The sequence below is a fragment of the Anopheles bellator genome, chromosome 1 (assembly GCF_943735745.2).
Source record: "Anopheles bellator chromosome 1, idAnoBellAS_SP24_06.2, whole genome shotgun sequence".
NCBI classification, from domain to species: domain Eukaryota; kingdom Metazoa; phylum Arthropoda; class Insecta; order Diptera; family Culicidae; genus Anopheles; species Anopheles bellator.
In genome coordinates, this window is record NC_071285.1 from 51,899,375 (window position 1) to 51,921,706 (window position 22,332).

Here is a 22,332-nt window from a genome sequence, read left to right on the forward strand (position 1 = left end):
GAATATGTTACATTTTATTTGTTTGATGTTAGCTTTCGGGTCAGTACAATCAGCTTAGGATAATTAAACTCAACCTACCGGGGAACTGACAAGACACTTGTATCCTTATCCTCACTTAATTTTAAAGTTTGTTTTGTCTTTTCGACGTATAAACAAATAAAATGTATCCTTTTTGGGTGCTCCTTCAAAAAATCAGGAAAGAAAACATGGCTTCAGGCATGCGTGATAATGAAACAACCAACGGGCAAAGAAAAATGCTTCGAGTTTCGTTCGATTGTTGCCCAAACTCGCCTCGAAGGGCCTCTTTCCTACAGTAGCGAAAAACCCTGCTCAATGCTACTCCTTTCCATCGGTGAAAAGTTTTCTTTTTATCTATTAGAATGGTCAGAGACGTATTGGCACCAACTGTTAATTTTACACACCAGCTGATGCCAGGGCTCGGACTAATGCTCTTCGCATTGGAACCGATAAATCGGTCGGTACAGGTCGGCTCGTCTACGGACGAGAGCCACATCGGTGAAAAGTTGAACGGAGGACAATTGAGTATCCACGGCCCATGTCCTCCTCTAGCACACAGCGTTAGAAGCACCGTACTTGAGGCGCAGTTTTTCGTAATGCTTTTTGTCCTGAAATGAACCAAGAGTGGGATAAAATAAATTTCCGACTGACACTAAATGGTAATCCGTCGCAACGTACCTCTTGGTTTACGGATGGTTTCATTGTTCGTATCGCCTCCAGGAAGTGCGCCATATGTACCTGCAGCATCGCCTCCGTTGCATCCTTCTCTCCGGTGCTTCCGTCTCTGTCCTCCTGCTCGCCCTCACCGACAATGGAATCTTTTAGTGTTTGCAGCGAAGCTTGGCGCACGAGACCGGCCAAATCGGCTCCCGTGTAACCCTCCGTTAGTGCGGCCACCCTTTCAAACTGCACATCTTCGTCCAGCGGCGGTTGGGTCCGATTTTTGGTCAACGCTCGCAGAATATCAACCCGATCGGTTGTTCCTGGCAATCCGACGTATAAAATCTTATCCAAACGCCCAGGACGCAGAATGGCCGGGTCGACGATGTCGGGCCGATTGGTGGCCGCCATCAGGAATACTCCCTTGCGCTCTTCGATACCATCCATCTCCGTGAGCAACTGGTTGACGACACGCGTCCCCGCACTGCCCTCTTTCGTGTCCGACCGCTTTGGGCACAGGGAGTCGAACTCATCGAAAAAGATCACGCACGGAGCCGAGTTGCGTGCCCGCTGAAAGCACTGCCGGACAGCGCGTTCCGATTCACCGACGTACTGCGAAAAAGAACACAAAGTTCTAAACCATGTTCGAAAGTACCAAAAACAAAGTCCGCAACCTTACCATGTTCAACAATTCGGGCCCTTTGACAGATATGAAATTGATGCCCGCTTCGTTGGCGACCGCTTTGGCAAGCAGTGTCTTGCCGCAACCTGGCGGTCCGCAAAGCAGCACACCGGAGGGTGCATTCAACCCGAGTAGCTTCAAGCGCCGCGGGTACTTTACTGGTGCCAGAATGGCCAGCTTCAACTCCTCGCGTATATCGCCCAGCGAACCAATGTCGTTCCATGTCACGTCCGGTACGGTGATAAATCCTTCGCGCTTCGCCGACGGTTGCAAGGTTTTGAGTGACTCCATGAAGTCGTCCCGTTGAATGCACAATCCGTCGAGTTCTTCTTTCGACAGCTCATTCTGGTGGTTCAGCAAGAGATCCAACATTTTCTCCAACGTCATCTCCATGGTGGCTTGCAGGAGCGGTATCGACGGTGTCACGTCGGTCGCTTCTTCCTCCGGCGATACCGACGAAACGACCACGTCGGTAGCTTCACCATTCACATGATTCTCACTGGCCTCGGGTTGCGCTTGCTCGGGCACGTTGAGTTGCTCGATCTTTCCTTCCGCTGCGTCCACCTCCATGGAGGGAGCTTTTTCGACCCCCACCGCAGGTTCACCAGTCCCGGAGAAAGGTGTGGACGGCTCGGGCACTGCCGTTTCTGCATCCACCTCCATCTGACGGGTCTGTTCTGCGGCAGCCGTTTCGCCCTCCTTTGCCACCGGCTCCGACGCAACGGCGGGTGTTTCGGTTTCCGACGAAGTAGTGACCGCTGGTTCGGCCTCATCTTTCTTATCGTCATCCGCCTTTTGTCCGGTCGATGAAACGCCGGCCTCATTGCTGGCGTTTTCGTCCGCATCGTTGGCGACATCGTCCTTCTCATCGTCAAGATTAACCACCTCGTCAGGCTCGTCCTCGATGGCAACCACGTCGTCCGTATCGTTGCTCACCGGCTTTGATGTGTTAGATAGAATCCTTTTCTCCTGTTCGGTGAAGAGACTGTGAAAAAGAAAAATGGGACACCGTTTTCGGGAGCAATTCTATTAAAACCGCTTCACCATACCGCACTACCTACCGTTTGATGGCCGTGTTAGCTGCCCTCGTGGCCAGTGCCAGCAAATCGGCCCCCACATACCCGGGGGTCAACTTAGCCAGCTCACCATAATCGAGATTGTTGGCCATTTTCAATTTGCGGCAAATAATTTTCAGTATCTGCTGCCGAGCTTCACGGTCCGGAATGCCGAGCGATATCTCCTGGTCGAAACGACCCACACGACGCAGTGCCGGATCGAGAGCATCGGCCCGGTTGGTGGCCCCTATAACGATTACACCTTCACCTCCCTCGAGTGTCCCGAGGGTATCGAGACTGCTGAGCAGCTGCGCGACGATACGCCGTTCCATGTCCTTCTGTGCGTTGATCCGATTTGATGAAATTGCATCGATTTCATCGATAAACAGCACACAGGGAGACATTGCGGCCGCCTGCTCGAACACGTCCCGTATTCTCTCCTCCGATTCCCCGGAAACGCCAGCAATCAGCTCCGTGGCAGGAATCTCGATCAGATCGACTTTCAGTTGCTGCCGGGAAGAGAATAACGTTACGACCTATCCAAAACCGACCACTATCTCCCGGCGGAAGTCACTTCTTACCCCAGCGATAGCTTGCGCGAGCAACGTTTTACCGGAACCGGGTGGACCGTGGAGCAGAAAGCCCCTTGGCGGTGGTAGCCCAATCTGCCGGTAGATTTCCGGATGCTTCACGTGCAGCAGCAGTTCACACAACTCCTTTAGCAATCGATCCATGCCACCAACGTCCGCGAACGTGGTGCTGACCGTACGAGCCACTACCTCCTTGCGATACCGTTTCGCTTTTCCCCCAACCGTCGGTTGATAGTTTGCTGTGCTTGGCTTCTTGTTGGTAGGAGCAGCCGCAAGAGAACTCGGATTAATGTTAGCGTGCGAATCGTTGCGGATGTTCGACAGCAGCTGCATCGTGATCGGGGCTCCGTTGTCCATTCGCCGGCGCTTCGTTTCCGGTGCGATATTCTTACCGTTACTGCTCTCGATGCTCTCGTTGCTCGTTTCATCTTCACGCACCTTGTTGGCCCGTGTCACCTTCGTGACCGTTACGTGTTTGTTTGAAGCCACGTGAGCTAATAACGGAAGCGGTGTGAAAGAAGATGGTATCATTCAGACTGGAAGGAAGATGTGCCTCATTCTACAACACAATGGATATTGCTTGCTTACTTGAGATAAAGTTGGCCTGCTCATCGCCCTCGGCCGTCGCTTGCTGCTCCTCATCGTCGCTGCTGATATCTATGGCTTCACCGACGGCGGCACCGGACTGGTTCACGGGTCCACCTCCGGCGACCGTCGATGTGGCCGGCGATCGATTACCCCTGCCCATGTACATGTTTGTCAGCGTGCTGCTCATCTGATTGCGGCCCGCACCGGTCTCGTCCATCACCTCCACGTCCGACAGGGCTTCCTCGTCGTTTTCACTCGACGGATTGCTGTCAAGCCCGTAGCTATGCAGCACCGTACGGTACGCATGTTCCACCAGCAAACGAAACGGCACCGCTTTGCGCCGGTTGTACTCACGGTAACGCTGCTGTAGTTCCCGCGCCATCACTCCTACGTCCACGTACGTCTGATGGACATTCTCCTCCAAGTACTGTGGTGCGCCAAAACAGGGAAAAACAAATCGATTTAGCCACTTGTTACCACCACCAACCGCCAGCCGCCAGCAAGCACAAGCGACCCTCGTGTGCCAATAGACGGAAACACATACCTGCTTCACACGCGGTATAATCATCGGATCGAAGGACACTTGCTGCGCCTTCCGTTGCAACATATTTTACGCGTGCTTGAAGAACGAAGCCACGGGGAACGTCGTAAGCGATCGGTAATAACTTTTTTCTCTCCAATTCACGATTCAGTACGCCACTATTTGTATACCGCGCTGCTTGGATCGCGAACTTTATAAATTTGACATTTTCACCATGCCCACTCTGTCAGCAGATGAAGCCGCTTCCTCGCGCTCCCGCGCATCTTCGTGCCCTCTCTTTCGTACTCGGTGTTTGTTTCTCGCCGTTTCTTTCGCCGGCTTCTCAACACGTTAAAACACGGACAACACGGATAAAAACGAGAAAATTTAACGCTTTGCCCTCTGAATCGGCTGTCATCTCTACTTCTAATCCATTTGCTTACATTTATTCGGTATTTTGTTTAAGTATTTTCCAAACGAAAACGTATTTTGTTTCCGCCATAGCTCCGCTGTACGATATGTAGCTAGCTGATGGGAACACATCGTTTGACAGCACCGTTTCGAAATACTTCCAATCTTCAACTTCAACGGTATTCGATGCTACTCGCAACGGCACAATTTTCATCTCCTGAAAACTAAAGAGAAGCTCAAAATGTCTTCTAACAAGCTTCCCCGCCGTACGCAAGAACTGGATCTGCCCGCACCGCAATCGTCGATTAAAAAGCCACAAAAGTGAGTAGACATTAAATGCTTGCACAAGAAAGCCATCACCCGAATGCGCGTCCCATTGTTTCTAGCCGCGCCAGTCGAATAGCTCAGCCGGTACGGAAATCCGCCAAGCCGACGGGCTTGAGTGAAATAAGACGCTCAAGGTCGATGGACCGTGGCTTGAACGTGCTGCCTCTACCGACGACCGCAACCAAAAAGTCGCTCAACCCACGCAGCAGCAGCGCCACACCACAACTAAGAACTCCTATGCGCTCTGGTGGCCTGCACCCCGCAGACGCTGTGCCGCCGTCTACAGCGGAACGAGAAAGGTGCACTGTTGACGCGGCGCTCGTGTTCGATTATCTTGCCGTGGCTAACATTGCCGATCTGCCCAGGGAGTTTGTGGAACGAGGCAACATGAAGTCCATGTCGATGAAACAGTTTCTTATCATCGTGGCGCACTTGCTGCGTCAGATTGGGGGTAGTCGGTACAAGATCGGTGCCAACTTTGTCGAGGATATCGTGCGTGCCATTACGGAACTTCAGTGTCCGTTTACCATCAACAAGTCGATGCTGAAAACACCGACGGCGCCGTACTCGATGGGCCCGATCGTGAGCCTGCTAACGTGGCTCATTCAACTGGCACCGCAACCCCGCAGCGAAGCGGAGTGGGCCCCGACCTTAGTGAAGGCTGAAGAATTTCCATCCACGGACTTTACGCGCTTTTTCTACCAATCGTCCATTGAATGCTTTCACCTGTGGAACATGAAAAGGGAGGAAGAATTCGAGGCAAAAGTGGAAACTGTGGTCGATCGTTTGGTGGCGTGCAAAACGGGCGGTCTCACGCAGGCAGAAGTGCAGCAGCGTACCGAGCAGATAGTGCGCCAGCTGGAAGCAATCGGTAAAGAGTCCGGTATGGGGCCGACCCGTGAACAAAGCTTAGATGGCGTACAGCGCGAGATTGCCGAACGAATGCGCGAAGAGAGTCGGTTGGTGGAGGAAGTAAAACGACTGTCGAAGCAGGTTAGCAAACAAGAGCAACAGCAGTACCGGCGGCAGGACGAGTATTACGATTGTGAAAGTGCCATTCACAAACTGAAGGAAGAGCTTGCCCAGCAACAGATGACGATCCGGCAGCGCGACGAGATGTGCTGCACGATCGCACTCAAAGAACGGTTGATCGCTGCCAAGCACAACGCGTTGCACTGCCTAGAGGAAGCATCGTCCGACCATCAGATCAAACTGTCGCACATGATCCAGCAAAAGATCGACGGGCTGACCATGCTAAACACCCAGCTGCACAATTTTGCCAACGCTCTGGAGTCGGACATTACCTTTACGCCAATGGAACTGAACCGGCTGATGGAAAGCCGGCCGGAGGAACTGGCAGCAGCACTATCGGACCTTGACCAGCAGCTGAACGATGTGTTCAACCAGCAGCGTCAGTTGTTCCTTAAGTTGAGCGCCGAGAAATGTCTCTACGAGCGTCAGGTGAACGATGCACAACTGATGCTGGCCCCGCTGGAGATGGCGGTCGCTGAGCAGAGCGAGCGTTTAGCGAAGCTGCACAAGCAACGAGACGCGATCATGGTCGAATTCGGCTCTCTCGCAACAAGAATCGCTGAAACGAAAGTAAGCCGTAAGAAGGAAGAGGATTTGGCTCTCCGCATCGAACAAATTAAGGCCAATCTGGCGCGCAACGAGAACGCCATCGAAAAGCTGGGCCGCCACAAACAGCAGCTGATGCAGAACGCACTGATGAGTTGCCAGAGGGCAATATCGGAAAAGGATCACAAAAGAGCTACTTTAGTGGCGCAGCTTGATCACTGTGAAGCTATTATGAAAAAGATTGTCGACGTGCTTAAAATAAGTACAGAGGAGCCCGATAGTACTTGAGGAAGAATCTTCTACATCTTTGTTCCAATTAAAGCTTGAGTGAAAAATAAATATTATTAATGTTCCTTTACGATGTATTGCGTGAACCTCTGTGAACCGTTGAAATCGGCGACAGGCGAGAAGCGCTTGAAGGTTCTTCATTTGCCGGGCCTTGATGGATTTTGTTTGTACGTTTTGAACAACCGGTTGGTTCTGCTTTCGGTTATCGACGATCCTTTAGGCATTCTGAATCACTCAAAGGACCTCTTCTTTGATAGCTATAGCTGGTCATCATTAGAAAAAGCCAGTCCGTGTTAACCAAACTGCCACTTAATCAACACTTCATCAACTGTTTCTGGAGAGGAATAAGGTTGGCTTTATGCTGTTCATAAAAACGATTTAATTTTTTATTTCTTCATAAAATGAATTATTTTTTATTATTTAATACACATTCGTGACCTCCGATGCAAATAGTTTTACATTTCATGATGTAAAGTCATCGCGTGGCTTGATATTGGGAAACTATGGAACGAGCTGATGTGTTCTGCATTATAAACGAATAGTATATGCGCTGGACATATGATGGACTTTTGCGATGTTCTTCGGATACTGTACACAATTAAAATTGTCGCCTTATGCAGTCGCTTACAATCAAAAATTTTCCTTGATGTTTTCGTACGGAACACAGTTCGCTTCCGCGTACTGCACGAATCGATCGGCGTGAACGATCACACACTCGATCATGGCCAAAACATCACTCTCTGCTTGATGTGCCGATATTAACTCCTTACCCATGGTGCGCTTGTATATTTCCGACAAAGAGTACCCCCTTCGAGTCGGTTTGCCACTATTCAGCCAAGTACCGCAGATTACAGATCCGTTTTGTGAATTTTGATTCGGTCCATTGAACAGCCGCTTACGTGCCGCCCGTACTTTTGCAGTTGACAGCGAAGATTGCTTTTCCGATTCATTGAAAGATTGTTCTTTCGCAGGAGCGTTTCTTGATTTTGTGTGTCTATTACTAGGGGTAGTTTCGTTCCGCTTTTGGTAATCGGTCGAACCATCCTCTCCAACCAGGCATTCCAAAGCACTGAAAGCATTATCTTCCTGTTTGATGGCCGTGCTGCCCAGCTGTGAAGCAGGACAGTTGGCTTCAACCAAACTGCTGTTAGGCAACTCTTCGGGAGTCAAATTTAAATAGGAATGTAGCGCTTGTTTGTAGTTCTTTTCAATTTGCTCATCTAAAACTGTCAATTGAGTGGGCGAAGAAGACTCCTCGCTTGACTCACGCTCAAGTTTTTCCATGACGCAAATCGTTTCATACTCAAGCTCCATAAGCTCACTGTCCAAACCTTCGTTATTGTCAATGAATGACCGTTCGAAGTCCGCCTCTATCGCTCGGAAGGCAGGAAGTGTGTCGATGCAAACGAATGGCCCGTCCAACTGCACATCGAGGCTCGCTAGCTGCTTCTTGAGTAGAATAAAGTCAAACCTGTATCCGTTGTGTGCCACAAAGCATATCGGTTTTTGCAAGCGCTCCAGGAATAGTTTCACCATTTCACCGGCACCCGAATCGAACTTCCCCTCATACTGAAGCAAATCGTTGTACAAACCTGCATGAAAACCAAACCGATAACTTTAATCATTAAGGAGGAGCAGAATTGGCCATGAATGCCATGTCTGAGAAGTTTTACCCGTTTTAAGCGATGACCCATGTGAAATCCTTCGAGATGGATTGAAGCAGAGCGATAGCTTGTGCAGTACCCGTGGAAGGCAGCTGATCGTGTCCAGAAGATGCTGTTTGCCACACGCAACCATGGACAATTCGGTTATTGTGGTTCTGTTGAACTCATTCCATGGAAGGCCGGTCGTTTCGAGGTCCAAGAAGACAAACGTTTTAACGTTAGTCATCCCTGTTCCGCACAGGTTTGCGACGCCACCATAGTTCTTCAAACACAGTTGTGAGGATTGCGATTTTTTAAATAAACGGTAAAATTCATCCGCTTCTACACGTACTCGCTTTGTTTACCTTTTTTTGGTGACGCTTCATTTATGACGGTTTGATGTGTTTCTCGTACCCAGCAGCTAGCGCGGTGCGACTCCGTATCCTTTGGCAGAAAAATCTTAATAATTTGGTGGCCCTTTTTGGTTTTGTTTTAAAATCGAATGATTGCGAGACCAATATATAATTGCAATGTTCATTAATCTCAGTTTGAACTTCGTTTGCTTTGCTGATGCCACTGCGCTTGGACGTTCAATGCCGCTTATCTTATCGTTAAGAGCGGCTCGTGAAATAATCCGATACCCTCACGGCCATTTTTCATGTTATCCCATGAAAAATCCAGAAACTCTTGACTTTTTCGTTGTCTACGAATCTGTGTTTGATATAGTACATATTTATTACTATTGGTATTGGCAAAAAAGAACATTTGTTTCGTAAATAACATAGATATGGTTTTTTGATATTATCTCAGCTTAAATGGTTGAATTTACAATCACGTTCATCCAACGGGCAGCCATTGGGATGGTTCTTGAAAAACCAACACGTTTTCTGCTTCAGATTGATTGGCTGGAAATTTTTTACTTTTTTCGTTCTCCTTGGGACACTTAGTCCGGCGATCTCGGATACTTTGCTCGGTATCCGTAACTGGACCGCTCCGTTGTGGACTTGAAAAATTTGATGATTGTTTTTCAACAACGTTTGCAACCCCCCACATTCGGCCTTTAGCGCAGTCAAATGCTCGGATGGAATCGTTTTCACTAGATCGCCCACCATAAGTGTACCTCCCGAGTTCCAATTGCTAAGCTCCGGCACCAAACCCTGCTTGGCGAGCAATGCTTCAAACACGATCGCCACAATCTTGTCCACAATCGAGCGGTCGATTTTCGTACAATTGCGTACTTTTTCGGTGCTGTCACGAGGTTTGAAATTGGCCGTCCACTCATCCGCGATCTTCTGCATTGCGGTCGCCTGCATCGTTCGCTCGTTGATAAAAGTTTGAATATTGCCATCGATAACATCGTACTCCTCAATCGGGTAGTTTCTGGTGCGCCCGACTATGCATGTCCGTTTGGTGCTCGGTATTCGCAAACGGTCCGTGTCTACATCGAACCCGCAAACCTGCGCAATTTCATTCGCATACCTAAGGAAATCTCCATATTGGCTGAGGTTGCTGTTTTGGCGTTGATATTTGCTACCATCGAACTCGTATGCGCAGCACGGGAGCAGAAAAAAACGACCAGTGTAAGAGCTTCGCGCCGCTATCACCGGTATCCAGGGGGACAGTTCATCCGAGTGATTACCGATGATCCAGTCGATATCCGGGAACAGTGACGCACTGGACGGTACAAGTGTTTGCACGCGTAAATCCACCGTTCCTGATGGGTAGAGATCCCACAGCTTCCGTTTCCTTAGGTCAATCCCGTAACCGCGGTGGCCCTCGCAAGAAAGAATATAAACCAGCAATCCATTGCCGCAACCGATATCCACGAAAGATTGTAGCGAAGGTGAATTTGTGCCCAGTCTTTCTTTGCGCCATAGCATGATCAGATAAGCGGCGATGGCGATATCCTCAAACACAAACTTCTGTGGATCGGTACACTCGGGCCAAATTTTCACCATCGAAGAGCCATACTTTTGTTTTAGCTCGTGGAAAACATGATTGTATTGTTCCATATCGTCGATCAATGAAAGCGAACGTACAGCAGTGTCCGGAGCACTGTCACCATGCCTTGGGGTGCTGGCCACCATCCATTTGACCAACCGGACCATCAGAACGTCTCGTAGCCACAGTGTCGATCGCTCTTCGGCAACATCACACGACCGGCACCGGATGGAAAGTTTTGCTTCTTTAGCTTGCACAACGAAAGGAAACGAGGGAAATAAAGTACTCGTGCCATCGTTCTGCTGCCCCCTTAAATACACTGCACGGGAAGCGAAATCTGCAACGAAAGATGTTCATAATACCATCCGCAATAATTCAACAAAACGTTTATCAATCTTACCGATCACGCAGATCACATCTATCGGTTGGAAAACGTTAATGTTCTTTGGCAGCAGGCGATTCACGATAATTAAACCGTCGTTTCCGCTTCCCGATAAGCGGTCCACGGAAACGTGTTCCGTTGTTTCCGAGAAGATTTCAAACCCCCGTTGGGAGAGATTTTCTTCGATTCGGGTTTCGTCACAGAAACACTCGTCAATTGATGCGTGCGATTGATTGCGATAAGATGATACCGATATGACCTTTACGCCGAAGAGTTTTTTGTTAATCACATGTGCTTTGAAGAGGTAAATGTCCACGGCTTGCCAGAAATTGTCGCCATAATTCTTCTGCACATCCGTTTCGCCAATTATTCGCTCGAACATTATTTCGTTCGTTCGATGCGCTTCGGATCGGTTTGTAAACAAACTAGGCATGGTTTCTCGCTCCAAAGTGTCAGTATTTCAGTGTGAACAATCAGTCCAACAATGAAGTTATGGTTTGAATTCACAAATTTTGATTAATAATAAATACTTTTCGATTTATAAATCCACTGTTCAAAGTAACCGTCGGGCAAAGTAAAATCGTTATGAACACAAAACCCGGCTGTACAATTTGTCAGCCACGCGACTGTTGACTCGAGCAACGGAGAGCGCCGAGATGTCCAGGTGCGTGAAATAGGCCCACTCTGTGAAGCACGAGACTGTGGAGTGCGTGCGTGACGCATTGTTTGATTCCTGCAAATGTCGCGACAGGATGGAAAACGCGTTTGGAAATAAGTCCTGAATTACAGTATTGTAAGTGCACGCTCGTGTTGTGCTTGATAAAAATGTGGCACGCGATATGTGCGTGAGTGTACCGAAAATGTGAACCGACAGTGAAACATCTCGTGTGTCTTTTTTAAAGCTTTGTTTTGATTTTTACGGTGAAAGAAGTCGGCCGCTCCGCCAGCGTTAGACCTTGCAAACGCGGTGGGGAAATTGAATTTTAGAGCCGTACGGTTCGCCGTGGCACGAACGATAATTATTGTGACGCGCTACCAAAAGAAGTAAACAGCTTAAACCATATAAGGACATTAACTCCATAACTCGTGCTTTGTGTGAAAATAAAAAGTGAACGCACGACGCTGCGCCTCTGAGTGTGCCTGTGTGCGCGTGTGTTTGTATGAGCAAGCGCGCGGTTCAAACTACTGCGATCATTCTTTCGAATTTGCGGAAAACTCAGAGGCTACGAGTGCATAGAAATTGAAATTCCCGAATAGAAATTCGGTTTGCTGTGGTAATTCGCTCGAAGCATACAACATTTGAGAACGAGCGTATCAGACCAGCGATTGGCTATTGAACAGCGACCCACAGGACAACAGAAAGCCGGCTGCACATCGTTCAGAGCGAACCACTACGACAACAAAATGGAAATTACAGACGATCGTGTTTATGCCGCCGAAAAGATCATGAAAAAACGTGTGCGAGCGGTAAGTGTATTTTGGAAGATGCTGGCCAATGCAAGGAAGTGTTTACACATTGCGCCAGACCCATAAATAATGGAAAACAAAATAATGCACGAACTGGGAGATTTTTCAATTGATGTTTTCCTTAAGGCAAACTGCACAACGCAAAGCCCGCACACACCAGAAACAACCCGTCCCCGATCACACATTAGGAACGCCAACGCGAAAAGTTGGCGTTGCATGTGCGGGAACCGCGAAGCGTTTTTCTGCGAAGGCAGCTGACCTTGAATGGCTCGATTTTCCGCCTCGCGTTGCGAAACTATCATTTTTTGCGACTCCGTTTCGCACGCCGCCTGCTGCGTCGCGTGCGTTTGTTTGCCGGCGTTGCTGCGGACGTGAGCGAATGAGCGAAAAGCGGAACCGGTAACCGGTTTGTTTTGGATCGGCTGTACTTCATGTTGTTATTTTTTATGTGTTCTTCAATTTTCTGCCGAAGATCGTATCTGAATATTGCGTTTTAAATTTATTAGAAGCTTCGCCATCCCACAACTGGTCCATTATTTTGCATCCGTATGCTGAAGCGGAATGTTTTAATTTTCTAAATGTAAATTTTGAAGCCATCGGCAAATTTGGGGGTATTTTTTTCATTCAATAAACTTTAAATTTGTTCAACTCTAAATCGGAAAAGCATGAAGGAATCAGACCAATGTTGGCATTGTTTCCTGCTTAATTTCTTAACAATTTGTCAATGATTAAGAAAATATCAGCACCAACTAAATGTATGACGGACCGAATTGATTTGTTCATTCTGATTGATTTTCTAAATACATTTCTGCTCACCAGGGAAAGGCAGAATATTGGGTAAAGTGGAAAGGCTGGAGCCAGCGGCACAACACTTGGGAACCGGAAGAAAATATTCTCGATCCGCGGCTCATCGATATCTTCGAGAAGTCCTTACGCGGCAACTCCACGCTCAAGCGTAAGAAGAAAGCCGTGATCGAAGATTCGGATGATGACGAAGAGCCGGGACCGCCTCCGGTTTTGTCCACTCCGGAACCGGAACCGAAGCCAGAAAAGAAGGATCCAGTGACTTCGACCAAGAAGGAAAAAGATGAAAAACACCATCATCATCATTCGCATCACCATCATCACCACCACCATCAGAGTGAAGGAGGAGGTGGAAGCGGCAAGAAGGAAAAGGAAAAGAACAGTTCGTCCAGTCCCACGGATGGCCTGAAGCAAAGGGCTGGCAACAGTTCTAGTAGTAGCAGCAGTCCAAGCATTCCACCGAAGGATAAATCTTTGCCGGTTGAAGGTTCCAGTATCAACACCAAACAGGAGGCGCAAGCGGCGGTTACTACCGGAAGCCACGGAGCGCTAGGTGGAGCTATGACTGGGGGTCAGCTTCCCTGTTTGAAAATTTCGATCAGTGCAGTGTGTGCGGACGAGCCGAACGATCATGACACCAACTCCAATTCGAGTGACGATCAACCGCTCAGCCACAAGGATCTGGCAGGCACTAAGCGAAAGGCCGAGGTACTATCGAAGGGTGGCAAGGTAGGTGTTACGATAAAAACTTCCTCTCCCGACGAAACAAGTGGAGGTCACCTGTCGAAGGTCCACCGGCTTGAAGCGACGCCCCTCGCGTGCTCGTCAACCGTCACACCGATCAGTGCATCAGCCAAACTCGATCTAAAGCCCGCTGCACCACTTTCTCCGGACACACCCGCATCACGCCCGGAATCGAACATTCCTCCGGCCGATGGCGGTAATCAGCCAGCGCTACCTGCCGCGGCCGTAGTCGGGCTGGCTGCAGAAGCGGGAGATGAACAACAGCAGCCGCAGCGGGCCGATGCGCCCAACAATGAGCTGACCAATGGAAATGGAGGTGCCAACATCAATAACAACAACAATCTAGAGAAGCATGTCACACTGGCGCTATCGCCCCGTTCGGCACCGCCGAAACTTTGGCTACCGAAAACACAAACGACCAATCAGGTGTTTATAACGGATGTTACCGTTAACTTGGAGACGGTCACCATACGCGAATGCAAAACGGAGCGAGGTTTCTTTAAGACTCGCGAAATGCAACAAGAAGGAGGTAACGACCTACTGCACTAATGCTGTATCGGGAGCGAAGTGGCAACAGGAAACAAAACGGAAAATGGAGTCTGATGATCGTGTGTACCTGTGAGGAACTGAATAGAAGAGATCCGTTGCAAGTGTTGCTGTCATGTTGACTGTTAGCTCCCCACTTTACTACCAAAATACCACTATCAAGAAGAATTAGGATTACCATCGAATGTGACGATCGTATCTCCCGAATAAGGACTCGGAAGGGAAGTGACGCCAAAATCAAACTGTAAATAGTAGAGGGAATACTCCGAACATGTGTCACAGGCTAAACGCAGCAGACGGTAGGTGGGATTAAAGCCCTAATTTTCGAAATTATTATCGAAAGAAAGAGAGAACACGAGAAAAAAGAGAGAATGATGTGATGAGAGAGAGAGAGAGACAGAGTCATGCAACATGAAATGTACATACCGAGATGGAAACTGCACAAGGGTCTTATACGACACCAAGTTTTCCGTCGAGACTGCAAGAAATCGATACTAGAGGGAGGTTAAACTGAACACGGAAATCCGACATCCTGCTAGGATAATGATGTGTGTTTGTGTGCGTGTGTTTGCGAGTAACTTTGGGGAGTGTGTATGAACAAAGTGGCATCTATTGTGTCATTTATTGCGCGCCATCAGTTTTGTGGGTTGGTAAACCTGATCTTGTGATGATCATCTCCGATTGGTGCCACAACTCCTAAATGGTCGGGAGAGAGATTTTAAGCTTTTTCCAGCAATACTTCTGTAATGAGTTTTAAAACAGCGTGTGAAGGACGGTTCGGAATTACCAATCACTCAATTGATTGATTGAAATTCGTAATAGGAATTGCTTTTAAACGTATAATGCATTATTTGCTTACTTTTACCACAGTTGAATCGAACCAGAGTTTTGACTTTGCACTGTTCTTAATATTCTGCTCGATTTTCATTCAATTCGCATCCACTACTGTTTCCACTGTGTTGAGACAGGATCATTGGGTGTATAGCATTAGTTAGTATTAGTTTATATTGTCTTTACATCTCCATTGCGTACACAATAACTTCAGTAGCTCGTAAATACGAGAACACAGATGATCATTAAGTACAACTTTCAATTGTAACAGCATTAAAATGCGTTCAAAGTAAAAAATGATGGAGGCAATGGACTTTTGTTAGTGTCCAATCATTCTAGATCACATTATTCTCACGAACGAGCTTCAAAGTGTTTTGTTCTTTTCACTATCAATTAATGTGCTATAGAAGTAGCAGGAGAAAGTTCATCATTCATGGATGAATTCACACGCCAAGATCGAACTTAGGTACGTTGGTATTTTATTTACTCGTAAGCTTTTTGTAATACTAAATTCGTTACACAAAATTTATTATATTTCGACTTTCCGTGCGGGTAACATGGAAATGGAGCCCATGTCTCGATCAAAAGTAGATCGTTAAACAGTCCAATATTCATCTTGTATAAGTAATTAGTTTTTCCACTGGAGAGCGGAAAACGTTTATTTATGATTCTATTACTACCAAAAATTTTATCGATTTAATTTGAGCTTGTAAGGATTTATAGGTACCGTCACTGCGGAAAAACAAAGATCGGGAGTGAAGAATCTAAGCCGTTTCGAAACACAACTTGTATTACTGATGGTTTCCGTCGATTTATGTTGTTTATGTGCACCGCGTTGTAAGGAAAACGAAAACGTGTTTTGAATGACAGCACGGCATCAAAATGGACAGAGCAATACCGTCATACTATGCTTATTAATGTACTCGTCGCAAGTTAGTGGATGTTTTAAGTAGTACTTCGCAAAAGCAAATACATTCACAAACCCCTAAACGGACAAATCGGAAACAAACAATAAGCAACGTATTCTGTGCTATTTATACACTCTTACGTAAAGTATCTTTCGTAGTTTGTAGAGTACTTGCAACACACATCTATTGTTATCATAGTTTAAGAAGGTAATTAAAAACTGCATATAAAATCAATAAATTGTGTGTTTGCATTTTTTACAACTTTTTGAAAGAAAAATCGTCTTAACACAGTTTCAACCAGCGATCCGATAGCTGCCGTCTTTCTTTCAATTGATCAAGCGAAGGGAACACAATGAAACACAACTTATCCATGAGGAATACCATTTTTTTCTCTCGTAAAATAGCGCTCTATAGAATGTTTATGTTGAAGCGTAACTTAACAGTGTGCTGCTGGGTACAGTAAAAGCCACCAACTGAAACTCGTACCGTGGACCGCCTAGTTTTTGCCACACACGAGTTCGATTCGATTCGAAACATAGAGAGAGAGAGTCTGCTCCACAGCCAGTGCTAGCAAAAGGAATTTCCGAATTTGTATAAACATTCCCATCGGCGGTTCCGCGCGGCTCGGCTGCCCTTTTTCGAGGAATCATGTGAATCGATCATAATCGAATGGAACTGGAGAAAGGGCCGGCAACGATTAGCCCCCCCCCCCCCCATGCTGCCCCGTGTCGGAGACCAACATAACGAACTCAAAACGTGCAGCAAATGTGTGAATGTGATCGAGCGATAGTTAACATTCGCCCAGATAATTAACAATAGCACCAGCAACGATTGCTGTATTAACAACGCGCCAAACAATACGCAGCGCTGGGCGCGTTTCAAATTCTCTTTCTCTTTTAGCTTTTACACTTTCGGCGATTTTTTTGCAGCGTTTCGACACGTGACTTAATCGAAAACGGGAGCGAAAACTGTTCCTCGATAACACCGACGGACATGGCGGTCGCTACGAACTGATTGAGGGATATTTCCCACAGCGTTTCCGAGTTATGGCCTGCGGTTGTCTTGGAGCCCCGCCGCTTAGGTGTACGTTCCGAGCTGGACGATGACGGATTACCGTTCGGGTCGAACTGAAACTGGAATGCGATAAATTCAAAGTAGAAGGCAAAAGTTTGTCCCACATTGTGTCACACTTACCATTTCACCACCTTCCACTGCAGGAAAGGCAAGTTGGGTGAAACTATCGTTGCTATCGTCCCGTCCACTGAAGGCAACATCCTCCCCGAGTGAAATCAGTGTTTTATCTGTTTTGCAAAGCAGAAAATAATGGTTAAAATATATACGGGGCATCGATGGGGGCCCCCTCGCTGAAACTTACAAGACGTTTGCACCTGTTGGTCGGTAACTCTCTGCTCTTTGTTCAAAATCTCTAGCAACGTGGTCCAGAGGGAGATGAAATTTTTCTGTCCCATGTTTGGAATGGTTTTGTACGTAAAGTTCGAGTCCGGTTCGTCGAGAAAAATGCGCAAACCGCTAATGCTGCGTGCTTCGGTCGTGGCCGCCGTGGCCCCACTAAGCCCGCGTCGGCTGACGCTTTCATCGAGACTGTATCGGTTAAAGCCAAGGTCGCTTATGTCTGACCGCGAACCGAACGATTCCGTTTCACCGAGATTGGCATTGTTGTGACCGGATGTGCCAGCCACCGCACCACCGCTGGCGCTGCCACCTGCCGTTCCGCCGATCATGCTGCTGCTCGTGGTCGGTAGATCGACGTAGAATATTGACGACGTTTCCGCATTCGTCGATGTTTCATCTATCGACAGGTTGGGCGTTGCGTTGAAGTGCGACAACGACAGACTTTCAACATCAGTCGCCTCGAGACTGATGTCGATCGGTGACGGGAGCGATTTGATCGTTTCCATCGGATTGTCACTGAAGAAGCTTTCCGCTTCCGTGGCGACCTCGGTGTCCGAGTCGCGAGATTCACACACGCTGCTCGTTTCCAGTTCTTGAGCACTGAGGAGCGGCGGCAGGTGTAGAATGTACAGCAGTTTCAGCTTCTCCGTTGCACGCTTTGAGCAAATGATGCCGATCGCGAAAATCAGCTGTTTAAACTCGAGATAACCGGCCGATTGTTTGTCCATTAGCTAGCATGAAGATCGGAAAAAGGTGTCAAAAAAAGGGACCGAAACTGTCATTGGCGATCGTAGCTTACACGAAACAGCTTCTCAGCCACGTCGATATTCTGACAGTGGCCCCACGGTGTTAGATCGACGAACAGTTTGCGAAAGGTTTCGTAGTCCACCCGGAAGCAGTCATAGCGGTTATCGCGAAACCGTTTCTTGGCATCGTTCAGCACGGCCATATCGAAAACCGGCTCACTGCTGTTGACCGAGGACGGCCGGGCTCGATTCTTGACGCTTATCTTCTCATCCTTTGTGTAGCACAGCAACATTCGCAGCTCTTCACCATCGAAGTACCTGCAACAGAAGGTTAACCATGATTGTCTGCGAAAGGCTAGAAAGGGCCGGTACTTGCTTACCCATTGTCTTTGTAGTTTTTTATCACACTATTTTCCAAATCCTTTTCGAGCTGGTGGACGGTTATGCGTCGGTGTTTGTTACGCAGCTCTTCAATCTTTTGTGATGTTATTGCTTTGCCGAATTTCATATAGGCTTCGTAGATGAGCGTCTGCACGGATTGGCTCTACAAAGGGGAAGCAAAGAGGGCTTAAAATCGTGTTCACTCGGTCCGGCACCCTGGTACGCACTTTAACCTGCTGTTTCTCCTTATCGATGATCCTGATCCGTTGTACCTCGTCGTTAAAAATGCCCATCAGGAAGGTGGAGAGCAGTTGCATCGCCTCGCCATCATCGGTGCACTCGAGCAACTTTTCCTGGTTCCATTCGAGAATTTTTAAAGCTATCTGCAAGGTTTCGAAAACCGATTAACACACGGACGGACATCGAGCGGCGTTTCAGAAGGTACAACGTACAATGAAAATCACTTTTGCGCCATCACAAAGAAAGCAGTCGATGATGTGAAGCGCACTTTCGTACGGCATCACGCTGAGAAAGATCGTAAGGAACCAGGACAGCGATATCATGCGTATCATGCCCAGCTCGGACAGTTTGACGTGTAAGCTGGGCAGCTGACCCGCGATCAGTTCGTCCAGCAGCCCCTGATCAATCTGTGCCCCGACGACACGATCGTTGTAGTAATCCGGCAGCAACGACTCGCACAGGCAGCACAGTATCCAGAACGCGTCCTCCTCGTCGCAATAGATGAGAAACACGGACGTGACAATGTTCATCGCTTGGCAGTAGCCAATCTCCGGGTTGCGCAGAGCGTACGCCTGCAGCACCCTTCTCAGCGCCGTAATGCCTATGTTTGTCTGGAAAGCCGGATGCTCCGGTAGCGATCGATGTAGATCGCGCTCGATCTCCTCGAACGACACCGGGCTTTGATCTTTTGCCCGCGTCACCAATTCCTGATACAGGCCCGGGTTCATCATTTTCATGTGGATCGCACCGGAAAAGATCATCCAAATTTCGCGCCGCAATTGGTCCGGGATGCCCTCGATGACGAGATTGATCGTGTCCGTGGTGCGGAACATCGAAATGTTACGCCCGTACAGTGAGAAGTGTTCCTCCCAGCGTTTCATCTGAAGCACGAAAATGGGCAAAATTGCAGAATGCAACGCGTCGTCATGAGATCCGCTACGCTTACCTTCTCCGCTTGCATGTCATCGAACGCGCGGTTGTTGGGATCCTTGTAGAGGTGCATTAGAGGTTCCTGCTTCACCCAATCCAAATCATCGTGGGTTCGCGCCGGTCTAACGGAAAAGAATCGAGCCTAGAATTATGCGCAGTCTTACGTAAGGCGCGGGAGCACTTTCTGGACACTTACGGAACCGTTTTGGAGAGCAATTCCGAAATTTTGTTTATCAGGAACTCACGGTCCAGAATGTGCTGCAGTACGAAAATGCTTCCATCGGACGTGGTGATGATAATCCGGTTGATGAACCGATTGTGGGGATCTTCATTCTTTTCAACGCTCTAGAACAAAAAGGCAAGCACAGCACCCGGTAAGCCCTGAAACGAATTGTGTTTCTCGTCAGCTGATCGGTTACTTACTACTATCTTACTGAGCGGAATGACGAGCGCCACCACTGACGCGATCTCGCTTTTGAAGCACAGGTAGTTCTGCGACAAATACAGTACGCCGTTGATGTGCTTCTTGGCATACGGTGCCCATAGCGATGCCTTGATCATACCGTCAAGTATTTCGGTTTTTGGCACGCGAAAGTGTATCCGGTACTCATCCGACTGTTGGCGGGCCGTCAGGTCGCGCAGTAGCTGCGTCTTCTGGGCCACATTCTTTTCCGACTTCTTCAGCACCACCGGATCGTGGTCGACGAGCGGCTGGTTCGGATCCTGTATCATCTTTTGCATCGTCAGCTTGCTCAGCTGCTCGATCAGCTGGTACGCTTCGCCGGGCGAGTAGAGAAACACGAACGTGTACTCCTTGGCCTGGCCCGCCCGCAGCGTGATCGTGTTGCCCGACTTTTTGATTTCGGTCAGCTCGTTGTAGCGAAAGCACAGCTTGCTCTCCGACCCCAGTATGTAGGAGTAGAAGCAGATGTGGTTGAGCGACAAGTAGAGCTGTCCCTGGCGCGGTATCTTGCGGAAGTAGCTGCAGTAGTAGTAGTTGACCAGCTTCTCGTCCTCAGGCATGCGAAACTTTTCGCGAAACTTGCACACCGCCACCTGGAAGCTGGTCGGATCGTTCTGTTCCTCCGATGGCCGGCCGGTGTGTGCGAGCAGGGACTGTATTTTGCAGATCGTAAAGTTGGTGATTTCCTCCTCCGTTTCCATCTCATTGATGACGCGAAACAGATTCTTCGCCAGCCACTCCCAGTCGATCATGATGGCTTCCAGTGTGATGTCAGCGGCAATTTCTGCGACATGAGGCGGAAGAAAGAGAACAATATAAAGCCCCATTCAGTAGTATCACCCCGATGATGGGCGGTCGCGATTGACGACGGCGATCGTCTCTTATCGCCCTGTTCCACCACCCGGACCGCTGGTCGGCGCATCTTCGTGCGATAAGCTTGGCACCCTACCGTAGCATAGACCCGTCGAGGGTTGGTAATGCAAGATGCGGTACGGTGACGGCCGAGTGTCCAGAACGTTGTCCAGCGTGCCGACGAGCATCGACGAGAAGCCGCGCAGGCTGCCGTGGCCCTTTCGGTGCTGCAGCAGGAAGTAGCGCGAGGTAAGCTTCGTCGTTTCGTTAACCCTGCGAAAACGTGACCCGAGAGGAAACAAGCGAAATGAGACGCAATGAAGCTACGCGGGGCCGATGATAAACGCCCTATCGGACACGGGCAGCTATTAGTCACAGTTTGCTTCGCTCGCCTTGTTTCGGCCGGTGCCGGTTGCCGCAACGGGCAAGACGAACTGCGACATAACGGCACTTTGTGAGCTGTCTACTTACCACAGTGCGAACGGCATCGAACATTCTCTCGGCGGAATCCACATTCTGGCGGCCGTTCACTAGCACAGTTAGGTCCGACCGGTTCGTGACACACTTGCGGATTCGTGAATTTTCGATGCAAACTACGAGATTACATGAATTAACCCGTTAGTAAACAGAGCAGCGGACGAGTGCGATTGATACGTTCGCATGATTGTTGTTCTCTCCTGCGGCCTCTGGGAGCGTGAAGTTGTGTGCGGGTTTCGCGAGGGCAATGTTTTGACAACTATGCCGAACCGCAGCACCGAAGCGTGGGGCATAAACGAGTGGCAGACGTCATGGTTTTAGGTTTGTGTCTCCGATAAAACGGTAACGATTTAAATTAAATTCTTCGGAGATGAATATCAATGATTTGAACGAACAACAATATCAATGATAGAAAAACGATTGAAAAGTGGATGATTCGTTTGTTAGAAGTGTGCTTAAAGATCGTTGTGACACTTTGCCACACATTTTCGAAAAGAATACGTATATTTTTCTAACTAATAAACGTTGTGGAACAAATTGGAAGATCGCTAAAATCAAGAACCAAGTAGCGAATGAATTGAGTGAAAAGTAAAAGATGATCAAATAGTACTTTTAGTTTACCAGATTTATTGGATACCATTCTCAACATTTTTGTAAAAATATGCAGCAGTCAAAACGTCTGCTAAACAAAAACCAGATACATTAACAAAGAAGACTAAGGGAAGTGAACGATACTAAGACACTACGGAATTATCTGCCTTAATGGACTGTTGATAGTCCAGCACCACGGCCACCAGAGAAGCACATCCCACCCAGAATGAGCTACGGCGGACCCGGCCCAGCAGGG

At 48.3% G+C, this 22,332-nt stretch overlaps 6 protein-coding genes across 7 annotated transcripts; 2 read left to right on the forward strand and 4 right to left on the reverse strand.

Annotated features, from left to right (window-relative positions):
- Positions 1 to 12: 12 nt before the first annotated feature.
- Positions 13 to 4,266, reverse strand: LOC131205954 (nuclear valosin-containing protein-like). The gene is made up of 7 exons (XM_058198277.1): positions 4,138 to 4,266; positions 3,594 to 4,020; positions 2,997 to 3,499; positions 2,422 to 2,924; positions 1,358 to 2,345; positions 697 to 1,290; positions 13 to 626 (listed from the first exon to the last, which is right to left on the reverse strand). The coding sequence occupies exons 1-7, from the start codon at positions 4,198 to 4,200 to the stop codon at positions 567 to 569; spliced, it is 3,138 nt and encodes a 1,045-aa protein (XP_058054260.1). The 5' UTR covers positions 4,201 to 4,266; the 3' UTR covers positions 13 to 566.
- Positions 4,267 to 4,765: 499 nt separating this feature from the next.
- LOC131215816 (WD repeat-containing protein 87) lies at positions 4,766 to 6,717 on the forward strand. The gene is made up of 2 exons (XM_058210211.1): positions 4,766 to 4,845; positions 4,911 to 6,717. Exons 1-2 carry the CDS (start codon positions 4,766 to 4,768, stop codon positions 6,715 to 6,717), a joined length of 1,887 nt encoding a protein of 628 aa, XP_058066194.1.
- A 439-nt stretch (positions 6,718 to 7,156) lies between these two features.
- Positions 7,157 to 8,850, reverse strand: LOC131205967 (uncharacterized). The gene is made up of 3 exons (XM_058198298.1): positions 8,726 to 8,850; positions 8,391 to 8,643; positions 7,157 to 8,309 (listed from the first exon to the last, which is right to left on the reverse strand). The coding sequence occupies exons 1-3, from the start codon at positions 8,744 to 8,746 to the stop codon at positions 7,348 to 7,350; spliced, it is 1,236 nt and encodes a 411-aa protein (XP_058054281.1). The 5' UTR covers positions 8,747 to 8,850; the 3' UTR covers positions 7,157 to 7,347.
- Positions 8,851 to 9,115: 265 nt separating this feature from the next.
- On the reverse strand, positions 9,116 to 11,081 carry LOC131205959 (probable tRNA (uracil-O(2)-)-methyltransferase). Its single transcript, XM_058198282.1, has 2 exons — positions 10,702 to 11,081; positions 9,116 to 10,638 (listed from the first exon to the last, which is right to left on the reverse strand). The coding sequence occupies exons 1-2, from the start codon at positions 11,063 to 11,065 to the stop codon at positions 9,167 to 9,169; spliced, it is 1,836 nt and encodes a 611-aa protein (XP_058054265.1). The 5' UTR covers positions 11,066 to 11,081; the 3' UTR covers positions 9,116 to 9,166.
- Positions 11,082 to 11,438: 357 nt separating this feature from the next.
- Positions 11,439 to 16,161, forward strand: LOC131205965 (polycomb group protein Pc). Its single transcript, XM_058198295.1, has 2 exons — positions 11,439 to 12,150; positions 12,970 to 16,161. Exons 1-2 carry the CDS (start codon positions 12,088 to 12,090, stop codon positions 14,245 to 14,247), a joined length of 1,341 nt encoding a protein of 446 aa, XP_058054278.1. The 5' UTR covers positions 11,439 to 12,087; the 3' UTR covers positions 14,248 to 16,161.
- Positions 16,162 to 16,381: 220 nt separating this feature from the next.
- On the reverse strand, positions 16,382 to 21,565 carry LOC131205953 (TBC1 domain family member 9). Of its 2 annotated transcripts, none has more exons than XM_058198276.1 (12): positions 21,480 to 21,565; positions 21,106 to 21,281; positions 20,117 to 20,940; positions 19,890 to 20,038; positions 19,710 to 19,815; positions 18,976 to 19,644; positions 18,751 to 18,906; positions 18,523 to 18,686; positions 18,196 to 18,460; positions 17,359 to 18,127; positions 17,178 to 17,284; positions 16,382 to 17,110 (listed from the first exon to the last, which is right to left on the reverse strand). In XM_058198276.1, exons 1-12 carry the CDS (start codon positions 21,521 to 21,523, stop codon positions 16,880 to 16,882), a joined length of 3,660 nt encoding a protein of 1,219 aa, XP_058054259.1. In that variant the 5' UTR covers positions 21,524 to 21,565; the 3' UTR covers positions 16,382 to 16,879. The 2 variants fall into 2 exon arrangements, with proteins under 2 accessions (XP_058054259.1, XP_058054258.1); XM_058198275.1 differs by having other exon boundaries at positions 16,382 to 17,116.
- Positions 21,566 to 22,332: the final 767 nt, after the last annotated feature.